We start from the raw sequence: 18,137 nt of genomic DNA on the forward strand, positions 1-18,137 counted from the left end.
AAATGATTTCAAAGTAGAAAATGAAAGAGTATTCATAGCAATCTCCAAACAAGGAACAAAGGTCTCACACCCACCAATCCCTGTGAAGGTGTAGAATGTTATTCTATAGAATTAGAAACCTTCCCCCCAATGCTGAAGTGTGCTTCCATCTTATACAACTAACCAATATATCAGGATGGGAAAGGACAAGAAACCAAAGCAGGTCACTTATTTCAAAACTTCAAAGAATGTAGTATTTTCAAAGAAAAATGCTGAGAACAAAAGTGTGGATAACAACTAAGAAAGCTTCATTTCTGGTGAGAGGTGGGGTTGAAGATAAAAAGCCCTTTGTTTTTGATTGAACATACTTCTAATACAGACCTCACAGAAATGGAAGATACTCAAGCACTCCCGAAAAATTAGTTTAAAAATGTAAAAATACCGCCTCTACACCTAAAATAACGTCCAAATAGCCATAATGATCAGCAACTCCCAAATGCCCACGCTTCTAACCCAGAACTGCAGTATTTGTCGAAAACTGTCCAGACAACCTACCCCACAAGACTGACTCCTCAAGGGCAGGGACCCTCCTCTTAAGATTCCATCTTGTTTACCTAAGTCCAGGGAAATTACAATCTATAAAGCAGGGAATAAAGAAAGGACTCAGGCTGACAGAGTAAGAGCAGAAATGCTCAGAATCCATTACCGAAAGCAGAGAAATCTCTCCTGCCTAGTAGTAATAAAACCAGTTCGCTTTTACGTTCAAACTGGGCCAAGATGGGAGAGTGAAGAGTAAGCTTTGTGCATGTATGATCTCTGCTTTGGTGTTAAATGAAGCGTCACAAAGTTGTGACCCAAATCCATAGTTTGGATTTCATGAAATGGGATGACCCTAAATGGCCAACCATCCTATAAGGAGGATCCTGAAAAAAGTGACTGAATCAGGAAACTCAGGTAGAGATATTCCACTTCCTTACAATGTTGACACTGTCCTAAGGTCAAACCACTTCCATTTAATAAGCACTACCTGGCAATATTTAGGGCAAGCCTACCCAAGCAGAAGAAAACAATCCCCAGCTTCCAAGAACATGAATCTTACCACTTAACACCCGCCCTTCCCCATACCCCAGTTAGAAACAAGAAAAACCTTTACAAACAGCCTCTGCACAAAGCTTACTACCATCTCCCACTGAACATGAAGAATCTGATGTGCTTGGTAGCTGAAGCAGATCTACACACAGAGGAGTCCTTTCTACATAAATACTAGTAAATACCTCAAGGCATTAAAAGGCTTAAGGCAAAAGTCAAAACCACTGGGGAACTGATAATTCTTAACCAGGAGATAAAAGACAATGGAATAAATACAAGGTCAGTATAAGCAGAACAAAATAGACTTCATACTTAAGAATTCCTTTCCCCTGTACTAGATTCAGGAACTCAGAACACCTTTTATGCACAACAAAAAATGAACAGTTATGACAGAGGTAAGTGACTAGACAAAAATCTACATGAAAAGGATGGCTAAGCCCCTTGGGAAATAGACTGCTAACCCCGGCTTAGCATGTGAGTAAGCAATTAAGAACGTGACTAAAGCAAATGTGCTGAGAAAGCAAGAAATACAAATGCCTTGTAGGATGTCCACCAGACCCCGAATAACCCCACTATGGCTATTGTGTGCAGTAACATCAGCTAGGTTTGGGTGAGGAGAATAAAACCTCAGGAAGCCATTATGGTATGAGATGGTGGCAAAAAAAGAAAGAGGCTAGGCATTTATGAAATAGTCCAAAACCTGTGCCTCCCCTTTCCCACAAGCTCTGAACAATGGAGCAATTTGCAATTTGAGAAAAATGGATGTTTTCAGAATAAATGGTAATCGCTGCTTCCAAGAAACTGCCTTGCCGTCACATTACTTCATTATCCTTACTCCAATTAGGGCGCTTTGGAGACTAGACCCCATCCATGAAATACTGGCCTATGACATGTACAGCAAGAGACCCACATTTGCTTCTTAGTCAGTATGGATGCTCCAGCCAGAGCACTGTCCTACCAGTGAAAACCTGCTCTACTCTTTCCAAGCCTAAAACCATCAAGTCAAATGCAAGCATTCTATTCCCCTCCCCCGTACAAATTTATTACAATCTTGTTACTTTTCCTGCTTGCTACACTTAAGAATGGATCAAAGCAGGGCTAGACTTTAACTTTATTGCCATCTCCACCCATCCCTGCTCCCATCCCCCAAATATTCCCACATTTAGTAATACACTGTAGCTTTCCCCAACACACACATTACTTGTGTTGCCAACAATAACACAAAAGGTAGAGAGGGAACCCTTACCTGACATTGATTAGATATTGAGCCAGGCTAATGCTGGCAGCAGATCCAGTGATGGTAACCTGCCTATCAGTAGATCCTTCCACTGGGTTCGCAATTTTGATCTGCGCCCCAGACATCTGACGGATCTCATTGATTTTGGCGCCTTGACGCCCGATTATGCAGCCAATCAACTTAAGAAAAAAAACAACAAGGCATACCAAAATTAAGCATTGCATGGCTAGATCCAAGAATTCCATCCCACCCTTCCAGTCTTCTATAGCTTGGATCCACAATAATGGCAATGGAAACTACTATCCGCATCCTACGCACCCTACTCACATACTCCTGATTAAAAAACTTGATTCTAGATTGCATCTCCACTCTTGCCCTATTTTTACTACCACAGATCAGAGCCAACTCTCAGTGGACTGACTCCGAGGAGCATTAGCTCATTTCCTAGAGTACCAATCCAAAGACAAAATAAATCAGAGCCAACAGGCTAACAAACCAGTTTCTCATGGCTAGGGATAATAAAGGTCTCTGGTTTTTGGCAACAAAGATGCCTAAACTCATCCTGCTATGATTACCATTTTAATATACTGGTAAGAATTCTGCCTAATTTATAATGCTTTTGCCTCTGGAAAAAATAAAAAATTGGTCTACATTCATATTGTCCAATACTGTAGACACTAATAACACGTGATTATTGAAAACCTTTAGTGTAGCTAGTGAGACTGAGAAATTGAGATTATTTTATTATTCTCACAATTTAAATAGCCACATGTGGTTAGTGACTACCATGTTGGACGTAACATTCAATGGCCTCTGCTTTAAGGATAAGGCTTCAGATCATCCAAGAAACTAAGGCCAATGGGAATTTATATCTGAGACAAAAATGGTTTTCTCCCTCACGATACCTCAACACAATAGTTTTACCTATTTTCTCCATCAGTTTTTATTTATGATTCTACATACTTTAAAATTTTAATTTGGGATCTTTAAAAAAACCCCATTTCTTTCCCTAGGCCTTAAGAATGGCATGACACTGCATCAACTCTTATTTTTATCCCATGCAACCCTATTAATTATACTCACATCATTTGGAATGGTGAGTTCATGAGAAGTAGTCTGAGCAGATGCATCCAAACCTGCTAAAAGACAGAAGAGAGCAAGGAAGTTCAATGCATAGCAAACAAACCCCCACTGATTTGCACATTAACCTAACAGAAGGAAACAAACTGGAAACCCAGCATTGGCTGTTGGGATTCATCACTAACTTGGAAGCCTCCAAGGAGGAAAGAGGGGGAAAGGGGTACAGAAATAATGCTGGAAAGGTTCCTCTGTAAACTCAGAAAAGCTGATTTCATGCCATTTCCTGCAAAGCCCAGCCTATTAGGGTGTAAGTGGATGGAAGCCAGGGGCAAGGGAATGTGGTAGGACCAAAATCTAACCAAATCCTTCTGCACTGCTCCCCTTTTCTGCTTAGGATTTCCTGCTGCTGTTGTGTTCCAATTTTATCTCACCTGATGCTCACTAGCACCAGTGCCAATATCATGCCTGTTACTGGGTACCATGGACTTTTGGCAGACATGCAGAGTTGCTTTAAATATACCTGTATCAGATTAACACCTCCCCCAATCCTAACCTACACTTGAAGGTCAAATAGAATGAAATGGCACCCAGGTGAGGGAAGTTCATTTCTCCAGATTTATTCCCTGTCTTTTCCTCAATTGCTCAGTAATTTGTTCTCGTTTTTATTTTGCTTTCCAAAGAAAAAGAAAAAAAAAAATCCCATCAGCAAACACCCATACCCATCAATAATACTGACACCTGGAAAGGACCAGGCTGGCTGGCTAATTCTCAAAGCTAGTCCTGCTCTCAGCTGTGGCCTCTAAACTCAACATTTTTAGAAGGGGGTTGGCCAGATCCATCAAGGGACCCTCAGGGGCACCAGGCCCACCCCTTTGCTCTCTCAGCTCCTTTCTGCCATGTGCATCTTGCTGGTATGTCATGGGCAGTGAAACAAGACTCCCACCAGTTTATTAATATAACAGTAGAATACTACAGATTTTTTTTTTTAATCATTACCCCAATAGCCTTTCACCTCTGGAGAGCTGGATTCAATGCCTGTTAAGATACAAGTGAAAATGAGTTTGGTGGTCTCATCCTAACCCTATCGGACAAGTTATTCCTTATACAGAAAAAAAAGCCCCAAAAACAAAACAAAACAAAACCAAAAACCACTACACAATTTGGCACAAATGGATTTTCTACCCAGATCTGTGAATAGCTGGTGGAGAGAAAGGGGGTGCCAATCAGATCAAAGGGGCAGCAGTGAGGATGGGAAGAAATATTAGCCTACCCTTTGCCTGACAAGCATCCCCAGACCTCACCCCAAACCTTCCAGGGCCTTTTTTTTTTTTAAAAAAAGAATAACTCACCCCAAATGAAAACCAAGTTAACAAACACATTACCTCCTTCGGTTTAGCGATAGAAGACAGGCAAGTTTAAACCAGCAGGATGCTGGGTAATGAAGTATGTTTTAAACAGATGTCAAACTGAGACCTTGGGGCTGGCCTCTGTCTTGCACTACACTTTACAGAAATAAACACTGAGGTATCCATACCACTGAATCCGGTGTTGCCATGCGTCATGGGAAAATGAGACTGTTGCATTGCCAACTGGTGCAGCTTGGTCAACTGCAGGGAGGAAACAGGAGAGGTTGGCATTAGAAGAGTAACAGAGTCAGGGCTCAAGCATATTCAAATTTGAAAATGCAGAGCTCCTGATTCCCAAAGTTGACTCTACTACTCAAACTACAACACAGAGTAAAGATGGGACTTATACCACAATCTTGGAGATGGGAAGAGTATGAAGGTAAGAGTTAGAAATAGAAAGGGCATCAGTACAAGAGAATGAATGCATTTTGTGTGTGTGAAAAGAAGAGCAGCAGCACCTGCCCGCCAACCATCCCCTTGTGGGCCACTTAATGAAGGTGTTTGCAGCCATTGCAACAGTTGCCCCCGGGACAAGCACAGACAGGCTAGGTAAACGAACTGTGCAGTGGTGCGAGGGGAAACACACCATGCAGGGTTCTTCCAGTACTGGGAGAAGGGAAGGAGATGAGGGGGCAGGGAAACTGCGAGGAGGAGAGAGATTAAGATGAAACCAAACTGGGCTCAGCCCCACCACCTCCCAATGATTTCTACAGCTATTTTTCTTCACCTATATAAACTCTCCTGGCTGTTGTAAAACAATCCCTCCTCAAGGCTACTTCCCCTCCTGGGCCAAGCCAAGAACCAAACCCAACTTCCCAAGTCTAACGCTCAGCACCTGAAAGGGTTAGTAATGACAGAGGAAAGTGCAGAGAGAAATGCCCTTACACGAAGTTTGAATACCAGTGCTTTTAAATAGAGTGTTTAGTGGCAAGAAAGGTTTTATTGAGTCGAATCCCCAAATATTCAGCTTATCCCTCCCTGTGAAAAATAAGCCCCTTTCCCACCCGCCCAGATGCTTTTTAAATTGTCACCTCAAATTGAGGAGTACCCAGAGACAAACCCAACCTCCCACACACCCCCCCCACCCATGGAAAGGACTCTATGAAGAGATGCACAGTCAGTCCACTGTCAATTTAAACTGTGCCCTGGAATAATAAATCACAATATACCGTGGAACACTTCTCTCTTTTAGATAGAATAATCTGAAATATGGGGAAAGCAGAATCTAATAATCTGCTGAATTCAAATTTCTAATGATTACGTCAAAAAGCAAACAAGGTGCTACTGTGGCCCTGATTAAAGATTATTTAAGGCCCAAAATATGAGGTTCACCTTGTGAGGAAAATACTATAAATGTTTAAGACCCAACTCACTTCTGCCTATGTGGAAGAAAGAATGAAACAATTTTGGATGGGAGAGGGAGCTTTTCAAAACAAGAAGTGAAGACAAAACTTACATCTGGCTGTGGAATGGCATACTGTCCTTGAATGGTATAGGCCTACAAAAGGAGGAAAACAGTTCCTATTAAAAAACCAATCACGGACAGCCACCCAGTGGGAGAAGGGGAGACAGATTTCAACTGGCCAGGAAGCCAGAGTTGAACTAGAGATGGGGGAGGCCAGAGATTGAGGCAGTAGATGGTATCTCACAAACACAGTCAGACCTGAGTTGGCCTTTGAAACCTAAATATGATGCCTTATTCCAGGAAGCCTATGAAGGGAGCCATGTTCCCTGCAATCAAGGCAAAATACACATTTGTTTCTTAATGGAAAGGTGGGAAGTGGGATTAAGCAATGCCTCGATTGACCAAACCCCCTTCTTTTTCCCTATATACAAGACAGCCTAGGAGGAAAAATGTTCTCTTCCCTCAACCACCCCAACCCTTATATACCGGTCATGGTGACATGAATGATTTGTATTTGCACAAACCTACGTGGCATGTTTTGAAACACTTCCCTTTCCCTATCCCTATCTTACTTTTCTCTACATCTGCCTAAAGACGTTAAATGCTGGAAGCTAGCAGAGTACCTAACACTAGGGAGCTGACCTCAGGAATGCAAAATAAATAAATAAATAAAACAAATCACTGTGTTCTAAACCCTGCACCTTCTCCCACCTCCCCCTCCATAAAAGGCACTTGCAGCTCCCACTACACCCTCCTCCCCCCGCACCATAACCTCCAAAAAGGGAGCTGGGTCTTCAGGGCAATGGGGAGGGGGACAAGGAGGAGGAACAGGAAGGGAGGGGAAGGAGTGGCTGGTTAACAGGATGTGAAGCTTTTCACATCACAGTGGCCAGTACCCCCCAAAAGTGCACCCAGGTGGGGGTAGGAAGGTGAAAATGGGATAGGAAGAGTGGGAGATGGGGAAGAGGGGTTGAACAACAACAAAAAAAAAAAAAAAAAAAAAAAAAAAGGAAAAAAAGGAAAAAAGGAAAAAAAAAAGAAAAAAAAAAGAGAGTTGGTGTTACCATCTGGTGGGCTACGCGGCCTGTGTGAAATGAGGTGGGGGGGGTCAGTCCAGGTCCCCGTGGACAGGTGGTGTCCACAGCATAAAAATCACCAGCGCCACTGGCCCCCCGCGTGTTGGCAGTCTCGGCTGAGGCGGAAGGATTGAGTGAGCCTTGGAGACTGAACATCCCCTCTCACCTCTAGAGGTGGTCCCTCCAGGTCAGGGTTGAGGCACATGGACGGGGTGGTGTGGGGAAAGCTCGCACTGTCGCTGCCTGTGCTGTACCTGTCCTGTGGATAAATAGAGGATTTCAGTCTCCAGGGCTGTCAATCCGGCACCTTGTCACCAGCATGAAATTCACACAAAAAAAGTTGTTTAATTTTTTCTTTTCCTTTAAAAAGGAGCTCACGACACAATTTGAAACGAGCTGCAATCAGTGAATTTAAAAAAAAAAGTTACCTTGTGGCAGGTATCACACCGCACAATTGGGCTATTTTCAGTAAGAATGAAGGGATGGGGCAACAGAGCTGATGCCAGCTACTGGTCATTGTGGGATTAAGTTGAACCCCTACAGAGCCCACTTTTGTCACAAAGGAACAAAAGATACAGGTCCATCTGTGGACGTTGCATGAACCAGTCCATTTAAAAAGGCCCATGGGAATAATCAGGGCCACTCATGAAAGAAGCTTCAAGCCTTTAGAGGGTGGTCAACTGAATAAAGGGGGGGGAGGGGGAGAGGGAGGGGGGGAAGCAAAGAGGTAAGAAGGGGGAAGTGGAAAAAGGAGGAAAGGAAAGGGAAATGAAGAATTATAGATAGGATTGCTGCTGCACAGCATGGGACTCTTTATAATCCCAAATGGCAGTGGAAGAATCCAGAAGAGCAGGAACCTAGAGTTTCTGGGGAGAAGGGAAAACTCCTAAGGCTAAGCCTCCTTGCTATACTGACTCTGGGCCTTTGTTTATCCTGCCTGACTATCCAGACTGACAGAACCCTTTAACCAATCTGGTTTAAACAAGGCAAGATACTAAACTGTCTCAAGGTAGCACTGCGACATGATTTCTTGTGAAAGCTCCCAAAAGCACATGACAAACTAAGTCTCCAAAATCTTGTTCAGTTTTATGCCAACTCAAAACAGAATGTGAATGAGATGGACTTTAAGTTTTTGCTTCCCCCAATTCAAACACAAGATGGAACTAATTGAGTTAAGTGTGCTTGTAACAGGCCAGCCCCTCATTGGGAAAAGGCATTCTGAGCAATGCACTTGCTTAGGCAACCACCAAAATGAAGGTCACTATTTCAACCTGAACCCCAACATTTACAAAACTGACCTACCTACCTACTCCTTAAATACTAACCAACGAAGCATAAAACTATCATTCTATTCCATGCTCTTGTCATACAAATCTAACTTCAGAATAAACCATGTGCCAAGGATCAAGAGTTTAGGTGGGTGAAGTAGAAAGAGGCCAAGGGGGTGCTTTGGTGTTCTTACTCTAACACCAAAGATCATAGCACCACAGCCCAACATGCTCTCCCCCTTCTATTCTCATACACTGAACCCTTACCCCGGCTGGTTTCAGTTATGCCATGTGGGTTCAAACCAGCGTTTATGAGGTTAAGAGCCTGAGGGAACAATTCACTGGAGTTTGGGAGTGAAGGGGTAGGAGTAGGGGAGGTGAGGTGGGGGGGAAGGGGAAGTTTGTAGGACACTCAAGTTTAGGACCCCCCAATTTTGAGACCACCATCCAGAATCTCCTTCAGAGGTCCAGTTCTTTGCTACTTTTATTCAGACCTCTAAAGAACACCCCACACATAAAAAAGCATGGATGGGGTGGTGGGAGAGGGAGAGAAGTAGTGACACCAAGGCCATTTTACCCTTTCTTCTAACCCAACCCACCTTAAATTACCAAGTAAATTCCCCCTTCCGAGTGCCTACAAAACTCCCATTGTCTGCTAAAAATTAAGGGCTTGGCATTCATAGCTTTCTCCAGTACAAAAAAATAAAACTAAAAGCAGGTCAAACTAATGGCCAGAGTACAGGTTTCAGCAAGCATGCAGAGTGGCCTGGTGTGCTGCTGGCAAAGTTGACATTTCAAATACAATCCTTGTTCATTCTAGCCCACCAATAAGAACTTTCTTACCTGACCACCTGCAAAGATGACTGGAGAACTGGACGGCTTGGGCCGGTACGGGATGGTCACGCCCTTCGGGGGGGACTGGGAGAGAGTCAGAGGGGAAAAAAACAAAAAGAGATAAGGTTTCAAAGCTGCTTCAGCTGTGTGGCTTAAGCTCACACAGATCAGTTAAATTACAACTGTATTAATTTCCATCCCCTCACCTACCAACGTTGTCTCTGGCTAGATCTAATCTCAAATCATCTGTAGTTATTTGCCTTTAAAGCAGTTAAGATGGACTACACAGCTCACACTAATTCTCATCAAGGTAGAGTCCCCTGTAATAATTTACGCATTATTTCCACGTTTTCAAATAAACCTAATGAACATGACAAACCTCTATGCGTACGTATATAGTTGGCAATTTAGGATCTTACATTTTGGCCTATATAAAAAAACGAAGCCAAAATAGGAAATAAAATACCCCAGTATTATGCCTAGGATAATATACTCTGTCAAGAAAAATAGTTCAAAGGTTCAGTCAACATTTTCCTAAACTCTACTTGAAAATCCTACTTTCCTTTCTCATGCAACATGGGACCAATTCCATAACAATTCTAAAAAGGTTTATTTTCCTTTAATTTTGCTATTATTTTAACTGAATAACATATGCTACCAGGACCTCATAAATCATTCAAAAACACCGTTACGGATAAATCTTCTCTTATATAAATATCTTGAATATAATCCTGCCTTAACACAAATTAACTCGAAGAATGTGTCAAAGTTGCACATAGCCAAAATACTGTAATCCAAGTCAACTTAACTCAGCTTCTCAGGAACCCAGTTACATCTTTTGTCCACTCAGTCCAAGTAGTGAATCTTCCCCTACCAACCCTACTAGAATTGCTATAAACCAAAAGATGACTGCTGCTTAACAGTTTCTATTTTTGCTCAGACTATAAGAAAAGTCAAAGCTGGGGGGAGGAAAATATGAACCCAGGGAACCTCTTCCCCACCCCCACTGGAAGCTTCTAACAGCTTCACCTAATTCTAGTCTTACTAAATATAGATCAGTCTGTTTCCCTAGAATCACCCTCCCCCCATTCTCAGCATGAGCCTGAGGGCTTACCTCCAACATGACCACGCAGATCTGTTTCACACACTCAATGATGGATTGCGGAATGCCAGCAATAGTGATGGCCCGCTCAGTTGAGTTGGGGAGCATATCCCCCGCCACCTGGACCTGAGCCCCTGTACTCTTTGGGGTAAAAAGAAATTTTAAAAATCAGATAAAAACAGCTCATACTCTTCCAATTCCCCAATCAGCGATTTTAGAGTCTAACACTCAGTAGAGATACTTATCCCATCTCCTATTTTACCCTTTTTATCCTCCCTTCCCACTCCTCCCTTATTCCAGATATGACTGTTTAATCACAGTTATAAATAAATTAGCCTCTGAAAGTCAAGAATAAACCTGAATAACAGCCTAAATTTAAGCTGTTCTCAAGAAAAAGGCCCTTCTAGAAATGATAGCTAGCTAATGATAGCTTCATGGCCATCAAACAAAATCTCCGCAAGTATCACCCACTTTTCATTCTCTTATTGAACAAATATTTATATTAAGCCCATTCTATGTCTCAGGCACCATTCCGGTTGCTTGGAATACATCAAACAAAACCAAAATTCTTGCTCTCATGGCATATACAATAAGCTCCTGAAAACTCCTTTAGGAGCCACTCAAATTTCATTCCAACATCCAATTCAGTAACTCCTATTAAAAGCTTCCATAATTCAGGGGCGCCTGGGTGGCTCAGTTGGTTGGGCGACTGCCTTCGGCTCAGGTCATGATCCTGGAGTCCCTGGATCAAGTCCCGCATCGGGCTCTCTGCTCGGCGGGGAGCCTGCTTCTCCCTCTAACCCTCCCCCCTCTCATGTGCTCTCTCTCTCTCATTCTCTCTGTCTCAAATAAGTGAATAAAATCTTTAAAAAAAAAAAAAGCTTCCATAATTCAATGTAAATGCCACAGTTTAAAAGGGAGCACAATTACAACTACAACCTAATACACCTTCCTGTTTTCCCCTTGCTATTTAGGAGTTTGGTCAAGGAAAATATATCCTATTATTATATATCAAACTGTAATCTTCTTAGACATATAAAGAAAAAGTATGTAGTCTCATGGAAAAGTTGCCAAATAAAAAAAATGGAAACAGGGGGTGCCTGGGTGGCTCAGTCAGGTGTCCGACTCTTGATTTCAGTTCAGGTCATGATCTCAGGGTAGTGGGATCAAGCCTCATGTTGGGCTCCGTGCTGGGCAAGGAGCCTGCCTGGGATTCTCTCTCCCCCTCCGCCCCCCCCACTCCCCAGCACAGTGCTCTCTAAAATAAAAAGGAAAAAAGAAAAAAAAGGAAACCGGTCATATTCAATAGTTAAGAAATTCTAGTTAACCTTCTGACTTGTTATGACATATGAATTGTTTAAAAAAAAAAAAAAAACCTACACATTTTTAGGTATTCATCAATGGTACAATCCTTTTCTTCCCAATACACAAATTGTAATCATCTAGGACTGTTACTTTAATAATCTTCATCTCAAATATGAACTTTTCCTAGCCATACTAAGAGCTATTAATAGGGGAAGCCATATTTAGAATAAACATTCTGAAGACAACAAAAGTTACCAACCTCTCGTATTTCTTTGATCTTGCAACCACCTTTCCCGATGAGAGAGCCACACTGACTAGCAGGGACCACCAGCCTCAGGGTAACTGGGGGTCTACTGGCAGCTGTACTATTGGTCATAGAGCTGCTGATGTCCTTCAAAAAGAAATTCATCAGAACAGAAGAATTAAGTTTAAGCAGATGCCTGGGACCCATAACTGCTATAACAGAACTGTTTTAACCTTATAAGGGCATATTATGTCATGATCTACCATCAGCGAAAAGTTCAAATATTGCCTCCCCCGCCCCCAAAACAACTATTTCTGAAAAGATAAAAAAATACCTACAAATTTCCTCAGAATTAGCCCTAAATACAGTTGCCTTCATGGGGGGGGGGGGTTGTAGGAAGAAAAGTGATATTAGTAGTTTTGGAAATTAGAGCTGACTGCAAAGTAAAACAATCTTGAAGTCAAAATTAAATAAAATATTAAAAGAAAGATGAAACAACGCAACCCAATATTCAAAGAACCAATCCTGTCCTCTTAGAAAACTGGTAAGATTAAGTTGTGTGCTTCTTTGTATCATTATTTTAATTTCTTGCTAATATCACCATCACACAGATAACGAAATTGAGGCCGAGTACTCACCCCAATCACATCTAAAAAGCTGTAGATTTGAAATTAAAAGACTGTATTGGCTCCAAAGCCCACCATCTTTCCCATAACAATATGCTACATCCAAAAGTCATGGTTTTAGCCTAGTTAAATTTAGCCTCCTGAGGATTAAGTGGTTTAAACACCACGTCTCAGCCTAATCTCTATGCAATAGCTGGACCTGGAAAGTGCTTAAACATAAGTCTTTAAAGTCAAGGACATGTTAAACTATGAACAGATCTTCTGAATGTTTTTTAAGCTTCAGACTCTGGATTAGCAGGGCCTTGCAGGTCAAAAGAGAACATTTCTGATCTTGGCCATGATAAAATTTCAGGCACCATTAACTATCCAATCACCAACCCAAGCAGCAGCCAACAGCTCTCCTCTGCCTGTAGTGTCAAATGCGTGATTAGCAGCATTACTGAAGAGGGGGAGGAGGCTGAAGAAGACAAGACCTAGGGCAAAGACTGTTCAGTGTCTGAAGGCTGAGATACCTGGGTGAACAAAAAAAAAGCTTCCCTCTGCCAAAAAACCTCTGGCACTGAGATTTTGCTTCTGATAACCTACAAACATTCCCTCAAGTATCGGTCTGACACAACATTTCAGATTTTTTTCAAAAATCTAACTACATCCAAGGTTGAAAGGCACCTGTATTTATAGTATATAGTAGTGTTCACCAAGGCACCTAAAGAAAGCACATTTAGGCTCACTCAACTATAAATCAGGGGACATAACATTTAGTAATGAAGTACTGTCATACCTTCAAAACTGTCAGTCAAAAAATGAAAATAAAAGATGCTAGTTTTTCACACAATTTTTTAATGCTGAGTCCCTGGTAATAGTCAAGCTATTTGTTTTAATGATTCAAGTGACTTAATGGTCAAATTTGGGGGACACTGAAGGTGGGGGGGCGCAAAGGACCCATTCATAGATATTTATGATCCATTCTGTTCTTGAATTTAAAAAGTTCTCAGAAGGGGCGCCTGGGTGGCTCAGTTGTTAAGCGTCTGCCTTCGGCTCAGGTCATGATCCTGGGGTCCTGGGATCGAGTCCCGCATCGGACTCCCCGCTTGGTGGGAAGCCTGCTTCTCCCTCTCCCACTCCCCCTGCTTGTGTTCCCTCTCTCACTGTGTCTGTCAAATAAAATCTTAAAAATAAATTAATTAATTAAAAGTTCTCAGAAAATCACTAAGTTATCTAGAAGCACTTTAAAAGGAAGACTAAATGGAGAGGGGTGTCTGGGTGGCTCAGTTATTTGAGCCGCCAACTCTTGATTTTGGTTCAGGTCATGATCTCAGGGTCCTGGGATTGAGCCCTGCGTCAGGCTCTACGCTCAGCAGGAGTCTACTTGAGGAGTCTCTGCCTCTCCCTCTCTCATGAGGGCACACACAAACACTCTCTAATAAAATAAAAATGAAACTTAAAAAACACCCAAAAGTAAAATAAAACAAAGACTAAGTGCAGAATGAAAGAACAACAAACCTCTTCCAGTTTGTCAATGATCATAGCGAAGGCTTTGAAGATGGCGTTAGTGGGTCCAGCCAAAGTGATAATTCTCTCAGGACAATTCCCTTCTGAGATGTTGATACGTGCACCACTCTGGATAAAAAACAAAGCCAAGAGTTAAATAAGACAAAAAGATCTGAGCATATATAAACAGCCCGCCCCCCATAAGATAAGCCAGGACTGTCTACATACATTATCTTGACAGAAGGCAATTTCAGCATCATTTCAAACATTGCTCATTTTTATCCTCAGACTACAGAAGCTGACTTAATGCTTGAATGAACTGAGACACAGGAACTACATTTCCCAGCATACTATATGTCATTACAAATAACCAAGCCAGAAAAATACCACATTTTCCTTTTGAGACATTCCCCCCCGTAATCACTCATTAAAGAAAATTTTTCCTTTAAGGATTTAACAGTCCCTAAAACTCCCCCCACATAACTCACCTCCTCACGCATCTTCTTAACTGATTCTCCTTTCTGTAAGAGGAAAAGTCAAGAGTGAGCTCCAACTGCTATTTCAACCCAGACTGACTAAACAGTAATTAGAGTTGAAGTGAAACTGTCTTACCTTTCCGATGATACTGCCAACTTCCTGCAATGGAGAAAACCAGCGTCAATAAGAGGAAATTCAAAGTGTTCGTTATCATGAAAAGGAATTTTTAACGGTCCAAAACAATGGGAAAACTAAGATTTATAGGGAAGGGGATTGGGTGGGCTTTTTCTTTGCTTTGCTCAAAACATAAATGAAGATATCCAAGAATTTTGAAGGAATAATGATGCAGGAATGATTTAATGCTATTGTGCTTAGTATGTTATTTTTTAAAGTACCAAATACATCACCCTCCACCCCCCACCCTAAAAGTTTCCCAAAATTGTCTGGGCAGAGGAAATCTACTTATCACAAGCTATAGCAACCTCCACAGGCAAAATCTTATTATCCAGATATGTGACAGTCTTTGGCTCCATCTTCCAGTTAAGCCTTTCCTGCTCAGTGGAGCTTCCTACTAAAGTCTGTCCATTTTCCCACTACACTCTCATCTACTGATAGAGAAGAGTGCTAAAGCCAGATGCCCCACAGTGCTAATCTGATGAGCTCCAAGATGCATGCCCTCTCTTCCTGGCCTCCTCCCTGAGCAGTTACTATGACCCAATTTCCCAAGCTGGTGCATACCTTTCCATGCATAAGTAGCCGGATGGTGAGAGTGACATTTAATCCACCTTCAATCACACCGGTGTCCATGTCGAGCAGTGTTCTGGGGAGCTGGACTTTGAGTGGTCAAGTCTTTGGTCACTGGTGGGGGTGAAAGCCAAAAACTGAAATGCAAACATGATCAAAATCAGAAACAACAGGAGAAATAGTTCCTAAAATCATTTTCACCATTATCAATGTTCTGATTCTTTTCCTTAAATCACAGTCTATCACTTGGCAAGCTTGTATATATCCAGCACAACTACAATAATGACAACTATTTACAGCTCAGGTTCTGTTAAGAGTATGGAAGGAGACTTTTCAGTCTACTCTCCTTAATGGTAGGGTTCCCGCGGACTCTCAGGATGAGGAAGATTCCTTCAATTGGCAATGGTTGTAAAGGAACTGCTGAAAGTGCACTTGTCCTTCAGCAGAATAAGCTTTGACAGGATACAGAAACACCTGGAAATCATGAGGCCAAACCTCTAACCAATTAGAGAGAGGCAGATGACCTTTTGCTTCCCTGTTAGGTAGCAGTTCAGGTTGAAAGCTAGAAAGGACACAAAGTTTTCTTACTTGCAGCAATTTCTAGGTAAAAAATTGAGCTGTATCACACATTAAAATTTCTAATCTTGACAAATGACACCGAGTAATTTTAATAAGATTTAAATCAACAGCTCACTGAAAAAGGCATTATCTGAAAGCCTTCTACAAAGGCTGGGATTCCATATTCTCCTTTGGGAAAACACTCAGTACATTAAGCACACACAGCTTGAGTCCTTTCTTCTATTCCCTTTCCCAACCCAACTTGATAATCATTCGGATTTGAAAATTTTCCTTGCTTCTGTATTAACCTTTGTTACCACTTCATCTTTATTCAAATCTATTAAATCTTAAATTTTCTTCCAAAGAAAACAATGAAAAAACTGGTATTGCTAAAAATTTATTGTATAGTTGTTTTAAGCAACAGCAGTAATGAACCCTTCCTACAGAGAAAGGTCTTTCCCCATCTGTCCTCTGAAACAATGTTCCCAATATTTCTGTTTTGAAGTTAACAAATTACATGCAGAAAGAGAATTTGTTTTTTGGATATACCTTTTCCTAGGATACCTCCTTAGGACCTAACAGCATTAGCTTTAAAAGGTTCTCCCAAGTTGATAAATTTCTCCAGTGACATTTTTAGCAACCATCCCTTCAAAACTCAACATCAATGAACTCTCCTACTAGTTTTCCCCCTTCACAAACCAGCCACTGTTTTAACTTTGCTCTAACACAAAACCCATCCCTAAACATTTAAAAAGTGTTTTTAAGTTGCTGCCAGATCATTCTGTTTATGGCAAGCTTCCCCGTGGTTACCTCCAGAGCATGATTTAAAAGATGGGCTTTGCATCCCCAAGGCACCTCATTCCCCCATCTTCAAAATAGAATTAACTGCTGGCAAAATCCCAAAATTCAACACTTTTCACTCACGGAAAAACAACAGTGCTGGGGGGGGAGGGAGGCTGAGTGGAAAGGGAGAGAAAGAGTTACGTCTGTAAGAATGACTTTGTTTTTTAAAATAAGATACGGTAAAATATTGGCAGTTTAGCTCCTTATCTCCACTCAAATGTAACAGGAAACACTTTACAAACACTACAACAACGCAAGTACGAAAGGGCAAGAACACTGAAAATCTTTTAGAAGGCCATTTCGTGATTAAGGCACAAAGCTGCATTTCTAACTCCAAACATCCAAGATATCCCTGTCATGTTCTCCTGACTAGGTCAATATAAGTGTACCCAATCCCAGGAATCCAGCTGTTAATCCTACAGTCCATTACCCCTTCTCCTATAAATAGCTCGGCCTGGGTCTATATCGGCAGGCATTTTGTAATTTCAAAATTCGTTACCCCGAGAGAACGTCCTGAATAACTCGGTAACTGAGAGCCCGTTTACCCTTTCTTTAACTCCGCAGCCCCCCTCCCCTCGGTCATCCAAACATTTTCCAATTAAAAAATGCCCCCCCCATCCCTCCACCAGAAGAGAAGGGAAAAAAAAAATAAACGGTTCGGTCGGGGGGGGGCGCTGCGATCCAGGGGGAGGGGCCGGACTAGTAGCGCCTCCTCGTGTGCCTGCGCCAGCGCCTGACCCCCGCGGGGAGCCGCGCTCACCCGCCCGGCCAGCAAGCCGGCCATCGCCTCCCCCCACCCCCTTCAACCAACAAATCCACCGCCGCCCCCCCTACCGCGCGCGCGCCCTCCTTGACTCCTGCGCAGCCGCCACCGGGAAAAGGCGGGGGGAGGGGGGTAGGCCTTGCGCGAGGCCTACTAGGCCGCGCCTGAGCCAGGGCCTCGCGTGAATGGCCGGCGAGCCAGAGTGAGGGGGTAGGCGCTCACGCGGTACTACGCAAGGCCGGGGCTCGTGACGAGAACCGGAGCACGCTGAGAAAGATGGCAAGAGTGGAAACAGAGCTACAGCTGGGGGCGGAGGGAGAATTTTGAAGCTTACCTGCAGGCGCGAGGCGACTGAGGGGAAAAGGGGAGCGGGCGGGAAGGGGAAGGGCGGGAGGCCGGGGGCGGAACAATAGGGGCGGGCGGGAAGGCGAGGGGGGCCCCGCGGGCGGGCGGAGGAGGAAGGGGGGGGTGGAGGAGGAGGAGGAGGAAGGGGGAAAGAGACCCCGGGGCGGGTGGAGGGCGGCGGAGGGCGGGCGGGCGGGCGGAGGGCGGGCGGGCGGGAGAGGGCGCAGGCTGCGGCTGCTCCGGCTGCTGCCTCTGCTGGTCTGGGAGG

The 18,137-nt window shown here is 43.0% G+C and overlaps 1 protein-coding gene across 29 annotated transcripts in view; it reads right to left on the reverse strand.

Moving 5' to 3' along the window:
- The window catches only part of PCBP2 (poly(rC) binding protein 2), a 22,427-nt gene extending 4,327 nt beyond the window's left edge, over window positions 1–18,100 (reverse strand). Inside the window, exons 1-14 of one of the 29 annotated variants that reach the window (XM_045873321.3) lie at window positions 17,859–18,071; window positions 15,355–15,497; window positions 14,752–14,775; window positions 14,628–14,660; window positions 14,152–14,268; window positions 12,041–12,172; window positions 10,489–10,617; window positions 9,384–9,470; window positions 7,439–7,531; window positions 6,248–6,289; window positions 4,920–4,992; window positions 4,382–4,420; window positions 3,389–3,441; window positions 2,315–2,484 (exon numbers count right to left, since the gene is read on the reverse strand). In XM_045873321.3, the coding sequence (XP_045729277.1) occupies window positions 2,315–2,484; window positions 3,389–3,441; window positions 4,382–4,420; window positions 4,920–4,992; window positions 6,248–6,289; window positions 7,439–7,531; window positions 9,384–9,470; window positions 10,489–10,617; window positions 12,041–12,172; window positions 14,152–14,268; window positions 14,628–14,660; window positions 14,752–14,775; window positions 15,355–15,423 (1,061 nt within the window). In that variant the 5' untranslated portion in view covers window positions 15,424–15,497; window positions 17,859–18,071. Of the gene's footprint in view, window positions 1–2,314; window positions 2,485–3,388; window positions 3,445–4,381; window positions 4,421–4,919; window positions 4,993–6,247; window positions 6,290–7,438; window positions 7,532–9,383; window positions 9,471–10,488; window positions 10,618–12,040; window positions 12,173–14,151; window positions 14,269–14,627; window positions 14,661–14,751; window positions 14,776–15,354; window positions 15,498–17,858 lie in introns of all 29 variants that reach the window. The other 28 variants (XM_045873323.3, XM_045873320.3, XM_045873322.3 and 25 more) reach the window with 28 other exon arrangements.
- Window positions 18,101–18,137: the final 37 nt, after the last annotated feature.

The sequence above is a fragment of the Mirounga angustirostris genome, unplaced genomic scaffold, assembly GCF_029215605.1.
Source record: "Mirounga angustirostris isolate CCGP_5_RB_7025 unplaced genomic scaffold, mMirAng1.0.hap1 SCAF_5, whole genome shotgun sequence".
Taxonomy (NCBI): domain Eukaryota; kingdom Metazoa; phylum Chordata; class Mammalia; order Carnivora; family Phocidae; genus Mirounga; species Mirounga angustirostris.